This window comes from Arachis ipaensis, chromosome B02, assembly GCF_000816755.2.
Source record: "Arachis ipaensis cultivar K30076 chromosome B02, Araip1.1, whole genome shotgun sequence".
Classification (NCBI taxonomy): Eukaryota; Viridiplantae; Streptophyta; class Magnoliopsida; order Fabales; family Fabaceae; genus Arachis; species Arachis ipaensis.
In genome coordinates this window covers 89,859,474-89,867,841 of record NC_029786.2, presented here as the reverse complement: position 1 = coordinate 89,867,841, position 8,368 = coordinate 89,859,474, and the positions used below count along the sequence as shown (strand labels likewise).

The following is an 8,368-nucleotide window of genomic DNA, read 5'->3' as shown; positions in this document are numbered from 1 at the left end:
TCTTCATTCACGTATACTAGCTGCGTTTTAGTTCATGTAAGTAGCTTGAAATTAACTAAACATTGAACAACCTATCTATATGTGCTATCTCTTATATCTGCTTTTTTTATGAACTTTTGTGTTATATGTATTACCCCATCTGTTAACTTTCAATGAACAATTTAAGCTATTAGACAGATTTGTTTTTGGCATTGCAATTGTTCAAAGCCTCCATAAACATGTGGTAGAAAGTTCATTCCTTGTCTCTAACATTGCCTATGGAACAAAGCTGTTGCTAATCATTGTTATTCTTCAAACTCAAGGGGCTGGTGCATGAATCTTATGTGTCTAAATGTAAATTCCTTGGTGTGTTATTTAATATTCTTAATTTGGCTAGTTTGTAAGTCGTAATATTCAGTTAGTTACTTTGCACATCTTGATTGTACAGTATAGTATAGCTCTTATTGTTTGGTTTAGTTTAATACCTGATGTTTCATTTATGAAATTTCATCTTGTAATATTGATTAATTGATTTTCATCTGGTTTGTTCATATGTTTTACCCGCCTTTCTTTTTCTGCAATGAATGAGGCATGGCTTCACAAGAAGAACAGAAAATTCCCATCAAAGTGTTTATCGACAAACAACACAACAAGGTCGTTGCGATTGAATCCACCAAGGATTTCGTCGACACCCTCTTCAGCTTCCTCTCCCTTCCACTCGCCACCATCATTCGCCTCCTCACCAACCACCACCAACAACAACCACCACCGCCACCACTCCTTGGATGTATCACGAACCTCTACCAAAGCGTTGAGAATCTCACCCAAAACGATGTCTGGAACAGTGTATGCAAGCACATGTTACTGTTCCCAAGAAACCCCTGCGACTCACTGTGCTGGAAACTCTTCTTCAACATCGACGACACTGAACCCTCACCGAGATTTCTCGTCTGCGAGTACTGCACCTGCAAGTTCACAACTTTCCGCAACCTGATTTGTGCTTGTGGGAATCCCGTTAATGGACAGCCTCACGATTTGGATTGGGAACTAAGGAAGAAGAGTAATAGTAATAATAATGGTCATGTCAATGTGGATGATGCTAAGTGTGGGGTTTTTGTGAAGGAGAATGGGTCTTTGTTTCTTGTGTTTGATGATTTGGCAGTTGTGCCGAGTTCTTTGGTGACTTCAGTGCAGATGCTGCATCAACTTGGCTATTCCGATTTGACTCAGCTTGAACAAGTTACTCGTAGTATTGGCAAGGACGAGGTGATCATTTTTATCTTTTTCTAATTGCACCATCAAGTTCTGCTTTAGTTTATCTTTGAATTGGCCACACAGATTTTGCTTTCTTATGTAGCTAGTTCAGTAATTTCGAATTCGAATAATCTAGTCTAGTGTCCAACCTTGGTTGAATTTGAATTAAGTGAATAATATGCATAGATAAACAAAAATGCTATTTGAAACAGGTCCTCTAGACTTTTATGGCCAAGAAGTTTTGCACGCGCGAGTGCCCCCAACACGGTCCGTGCAAAACTTCACATGGTATGGGAAGTTGACTGGAAGAGTTGTTCAAATAGCATCTTTGTTATGAAAAACAGAAAAAAGATTATTCATAGACTTATTCCCTTAGGTTTGTGGCCAAAATGTGGCATCTGGCTATTGTTTTGTAGTTTCTTACTAAATCCATTGATTTGGATTTGGTAGTTAAGTAGTAGCCTTTGATTAGTGTTTAACTTATGCAGTTAGATTGTTAGAGTTAGTTTGAATTAGCTATACTCGGTGGCTAATCTTCATTCACGTATACTAGCTGCGTTTTAGTTCATGTAAGTAGCTTGAAATTAACTAAACATTGAACAACCTATCTATATGTGCTATCTCTTATATCTGCTTTTTTTATGAACTTTTGTGTTATATGTATTACCCCATCTGTTAACTTTCAATGAACAATTTAAGCTATTAGACAGATTTGTTTTTGGCATTGCAATTGTTCAAAGCCTCCATAAACATGTGGTAGAAAGTTCATTCCTTGTCTCTAACATTGCCTATGGAACAAAGCTGTTGCTAATCATTGTTATTCTTCAAACTCAAGGGGCTGGTGCATGAATCTTATGTGTCTAAATGTAAATTCCTTGGTGTGTTATTTAATATTCTTAATTTGGCTAGTTTGTAAGTCGTAATATTCAGTTAGTTACTTTGCACATCTTGATTGTACAGTATAGTATAGCTCTTATTGTTTGGTTTAGTTTAATACCTGATGTTTCATTTATGAAATTTCATCTTTCTAGTGAAAACGGGTTATGTTTGTGAATTATGTTTGTTATTTTGATTAAGAACCTGCTTCTTTTCATTTTTCTTTATAGATTTTGAACCTGCTCAAGTATACCATAACCTCATATGAGCCTTTGACTAATATGGTTTTGGCAAGCGACTCCAAGAAGAAAGACAAACCATTAAACCCATTCGCATCGGCAATTAGAGTTATGAGGCCTGCAACCAGTGAGAGTAAAATGGATATAAAGATAGTACAGAGTAAGTCTCAAAACAAGATAATGTTTGCAGAAGCTAAGGAAGATTTTGTCGACTTCATGTTTAGCTTACTCACCATACCATTGGGGTCCATTGTGAAGCAATTAGGTGGTAACACTTCAGTTGGATGTGTTGATAACTTGTACAAGAGTGTGGAGACCTTAGATTCTTCATGGTGTACAGATTCGCGTTCTGTGTTGCTCAATCCTGGTGTAGCGCCACAATTTAGTTGTCCGAATCAGCTGCTCAACATTCCTGAGGGGGAACTTCCTACGTATTATTATGGAAAAGGGACATATGAGCCAGATCCTTACTATAGTAATAGAAAAAGAGAAGTTACCTGGACCGGGGGAGTGGTTTCCAAATCAAATTCTGACATTGCCGGCGTAAAACTTCTGACTGCCCTAGACCCAAGATCCCCAAAGAGATTGAAAGAAAGTGTTGTGGGGTTTGTGAGAAGACCAGCGTTGTATGCCGTAGGAGATGACTTAAGAGTGAGGCCACTTTCTGGTGACTCTTGCATTTCTTATTTGAAAGAGTTGAATCTTCCCATTGATGATCTTGAAATGAAGGTGATAAGCATTGGTGAGGCAGAGGTATGGCAGCTAGTCACCTATCACTAGATTTAGAAATTTTACTTAAAAAAATTTGGACATATTAAGGATTTTGTATGGAATGACCAATCCATTGCCTTTTCTGCACAATGAGAGACGAATACGTCACTTTTAAATCTCGAGGGACTACTTTGTCTATGCTAAAATCTTTTTAGCACTTCTAACTCTCATCCCTCTCCTTTTAATGTGATGCCTTTTCTTCATTATTTTAAACTTCTGGTGCAGGCTTTAAGCCTCCTTGGAGCTTCCTTGACATCAAAGCAAGCACTGACTACCGGATTGCAAGACTTTCTGGATGTGCCGAGACAAGAATCAAATTTGGCATCAAAGTATACGCGCACTAGTCGTCTTGATGATCTTTTAAAAGAGGAACCTAATCCAGAACCCTGAATACTCCAACGCCTGCAATTGGAGCATACATTACCCACCATAGTCCTACTATTTTGCTTTGATCAAGAACTAAGAACTTTAGACCTTATTGTAAATTTGGAGTACAGATACTTCATGCTTTGCCTTTACCTAACACACCAATACTAGGTTAAGATTCTTCTTTCCAGTGGTATGGACTTACCTAAGTTCTGGAATACTTTATGTACACACTAACTTTTGGATGTTCAAATGATGGTATTCAACAGAGTATATTTTATGTTCATGATATACAATGATTATATCCTATCAAACTAGAACAAAGTAGGTGTATACGTTCTATCATGACTTAAATCCCAAATGGTCTCTGAGATTCACGAAATGCACTGATTTGGTCCCCGACTTTCTAATTGCACTACTTATATCCCCGAGATTGAATAAAATGCACCTAGGTGGTCCCTTGTCTATTTTTCGGTCAAATTACTTGCCGTCGAGAGTGACCTGGCAAATGATTACCACGCTGGACAACCTGAAATGTTGTCGTATTAATTTTGGCACTAAACCCATAATAAAACGACACTGTTTCAACTATAGGGGAGTTAAAACGTTCAAACCCCCATAGCAAAGATGTCACTTCGTCTTCTTCGAACATAAACCACGTTGCGAGTCATCGTGAGGGTTGTTGTGGTGAAGCCATTTGGAGTTCGTCGGAACATTAGTCATCATTGGCTCGATATCGTTGAAGGAAGGAGCAAAGCTTCTTTGCGAAACCCCCTGACACAGAGGTAGGTATGCAGTAAATAAATTTTTTTTTTCCATTTTTTACCGTGTTGAGGTATGCATCATTGTGGATTTTACTTATGGATTTTGTGTAGGTTGATAAAAAATCATTGAAACTAGATTATTAGCTAGGGTTTTTGTGTCTGCTCTGACTTGGCGTTTTATCGTTGATCGAATAGAACTTCCATTACCTTCAAGGGCTCCAAACTGGGTTACACAGTTTTAATTGCCACCTCATATAACCATTAGACACTTTATGGTGCCAAGTCAGTGCCAAGTCACTCCTCGCGACAAGCAATTTGACCGGAAAATAGGTAAGGGACCACCTAGGTGTATTTTATTCAATCTTGGGGATATAAGTAGTGTAATTGGGAACTTAGGGACCAAATTAGTATATTTTGTGAGGGACCACTTTAGAGTTTAACTAGCTCTATGATTGATGACAATATTATTTCTAGGCAAAAAAACTTAATTGGCATGGTTTTTTAAGTTAGAGGAAACCACATGCATTCTATTATTGATGAGGACTAGAATATCATCATCATATTGTAATGAATCATTGATTTGGTGGAAAAGGATCCTATCATTTTATACGTTGTTGCAGACAAGTTTAATAAATTATGAAGAAGTTGTATCATGTGATAATCTGGACAAACCATGACCAACTCCTATATCCTTGCATTCTCCGAGGTGTGATTTCTTGTAAAAGTTGGTTCGTTAATACCAACCTTATATTTTCAAAACTAAAAGAAAAGCAAAAGAGCAGGAACCACCTGATGCATATAAGGTACAAAATGTTGAAATGCTAGAAATTAAAATGTAACTTATTATGATTATGTTCTATTAAAAGGAATTTCACTAAATCTGATTAGGATTTATGGTTTACAATTTAAGGTACATCTTAATTTGACTAACTCAATCTAGCATTTTATGAGGGGAAGGGGGGGATTAATTACCCTGTAGATGTCACCTCTTCTTTTCTTTTTCTTTCATTCTACTCTTAGAATTTTAAAATCACTTCATATGAAATGAATTTATGCCTCCGAAGTTATTATAAACTTTTCAGACAATTTTGTAGGTCCAAAACTTACATCATGTAAGAAAAAAACTTGATACAACAAATTAATTATTGATAAACATGGGCCATAAGAGGCAATACAGAAATATTGTATACGTTTATAAAGCAATTTTGAGAGACATGGAGGAATTCAAAGAGTGAGTTAAGTTTGTTTTGTTTGTGCAGTGAAGATCTGAACTTGATAATAATATGATTAAGGTACGAGATACAAGCTAAGCTTCATTTAATGGCTAGTAAAGTGATGAGGATCTCTAATCCTCAACAAGTCACATGAATATGTAAACTGCTGACTACTAATGATGAGTATTAGTAGAATATATTATTTAAGATATTATATATTAATATTATATCTTGGTATATTTCAGATTGATTTTATATTTATTTAGTTTGATATTAGATTAATTATTGGTGAATTCTACTTAATCCTCTCTATTTTAAAGGGTAAGTTATCCTTTGTTATATGTCACAATATTATTAATTGAAATAAATTAATTTATGATGGTTAAATTTATCTTTTTATTTAATTTAAATTTTATAACCTAACTAATTAACTATGGTATAATTTCTTTTGCAATTTATAAAAATTATTTAAAAAAATCTTATTTTGTAATTTATTTTTTCTCAAATCACATATTTATTAATCATTTCCAAAAAAAATCAAAAGATAAAAAAGCAAATATTAAAAATTTTCAAGAGACATTTAAAATTTTCAAACGCACTATATCTTGATAATTCTCTCTTATTTTCTTCATATTTTCCAAAAAACTTCTTCATATATAGTATATATATTTGGTAGTTATTAAAAAAATTTTCATTACAATAAAATTTATTTTCAATTATAGTTAAATTAGAGCCGTGCATGTTAAATGAACTTAATGAATAAATAAATTGATATATATATATATAAAAGCACGTAAATTCATAAAAAAATTTGAGATAACAACACATTTTATAAAATAAACCCGTTTAGTTTTTTTTTATTGTGACTAAACAGAAAAAAAAAGAAAAAAATAAAGACAAAACTAAATTAATTGGCTAGATTCATATCTAAATCTATTAGATGTTGAAGTTCACTCCATAGTTGACTCCAATTCGAGTGAATGTCCGCGCTAGAAGCAGCTGCTTTAGCCATACAATCTGCAACACTATTTGTATTTCTCTGAATTAAAAGAATAGAGACTCTCCAATTCCAATTCATAACATCCTGTATATGCTTTGCCAAATCCCATTTCAAAATATCCTTACCAAATATTCTTTGGTTTACTAAGAAAAGAGCTTCTAAACAGTCTGTTTCACAAATAATCTCACGAAATTCACTATTTCAAGTAAGAAGTAAACATCTCCAAATTGCATACAATTCAGCAAAAAGAACACTGCACACTTCGACTTTTCCAGTGCAACCTTTCAACCAACATCCATGAGAATTGTGAATGATACAACCAAAGCCAGCATAGCCAAAAAAAACAAAACAACTAGCATCACAATTCAATTTAATAAAATGAATTGGAGGTGGAACCCAATGCAAACAAAGCAAAGGAGGAGACAAAAATTGATACATAGTAAAAATAGTGTGAAACTCCCTTACTAAACTATGAATCAAACTCAAAACCCACTTAGTTTCATCCAATTGAATTTGAATTTTAAATTACGTGTAGATTGCATAGTTTTTTATCTCCATTTTTTTCTCCTGTTGTCAACAACTCCGAAACTCTGAATTTAACCGTTTTTTTAAATTGTTTTTGTCTTTGTACGAAGAAGTTCTTGTACGAAGAATGATTTTTTTTTTTTGAAAAATACAAAAGAAGTAAGATAGAATTATCAAGTGATAGAGTGTAAATGAAAATTTTTTATGTCTTGAATTTTTTTATCTATTCATTTTATTTTTTTGAGATTTTTTTTGGTTGAAAATGATTAATAAATAATTAAATATGTGGTTTGAGAAAAAAAAATTATAAAATAGAACTTTTTTAATAATTTTTATAAATTGTAAAAAGAATTATACTATAGTTCATTAGTTAAGTTATCAAAATTTAAATTAAATGAATGGTTAAATTTAATTATAAAATATCAACATATTCAATTAATAATACTATAACATATAACAAAAAATAATTTACTCTTTAAAATAAAGAGTTTAATAAAATTCACCTTAATTTTATCATTATAATTAAATTCGTACTCTTAACCTATAAATAAATAATCTTCATTGTACATTAACACACAAATATCACGTTTCTTCTTAACCTAATATTGTAACATCCTACCACACAGGGTTTTATGCTTAAATCGTAAAATAGAAGTGGTGTGATATTACGAACTCTAAAATAAAATATAATTCACTAATAATTGAAAGAATGTAGTATTCTAGGAGCCTTGAAGAATAGGTAAAGCAAAATCGCAAAATTAAAAACGCAACGCTCAGAAATAAGGGTTACTTACGTGAGAAGAAAGCTAAAATTTAAAATCATGGCTAAATAGGAAACAGGAATAGAGAGTCAAGAGAACGATATAACAAGCTACTAGCTCAGCCTGCGGAGTTAAGGCTGGCCGGAGAATATTTACAAACATATATACATGTCCCAAAATACCCAAAATACAGAGATAAAATCTTAACTCTCCTCAAACCTCTAAGAGGGACAAAATAAACAAGTTTCTTGGAGAAGAACTAAGTACATATATATTCAAAACTGCACATCAAAATAAAACCCATAAACTACTCCGCTTCAGAAGTCCAGACACCTAGCGAGGAGCCTCTCGACCTGCATCTGAAAACAACAACACAGTATGGGGTGAGAACCGAATGTTCTCAGCATGGTAAATGTGCCACGCATATAATATATAAGGTCCTGAGAATGCCAGAGGCAATCCTAGAACGCCAACACTCAGATTATAAAACTTAAAATTACTAAACAGAAACCATAAAAGGGTAGGTGTCTAGAAAATTTTAAACTTAACTTAAACTTTATCTTAACACCCATCCTAACCACCTTTCCTCCGTTCCTCCATCTCCAGTGGGTTTACAAAT

The 8,368-nt window shown here is 33.6% G+C and overlaps 1 protein-coding gene across 1 annotated transcript; it reads left to right on the top strand.

The window, feature by feature from the left end:
- On the top strand, window positions 515-3,774 carry LOC107625670. The gene is made up of 3 exons (XM_016328363.2): window positions 515-1,245; window positions 2,340-3,101; window positions 3,345-3,774. The coding sequence occupies exons 1-3, from the start codon at window positions 571-573 to the stop codon at window positions 3,507-3,509; spliced, it is 1,602 nt and encodes a 533-aa protein (XP_016183849.1). The 5' UTR covers window positions 515-570; the 3' UTR covers window positions 3,510-3,774.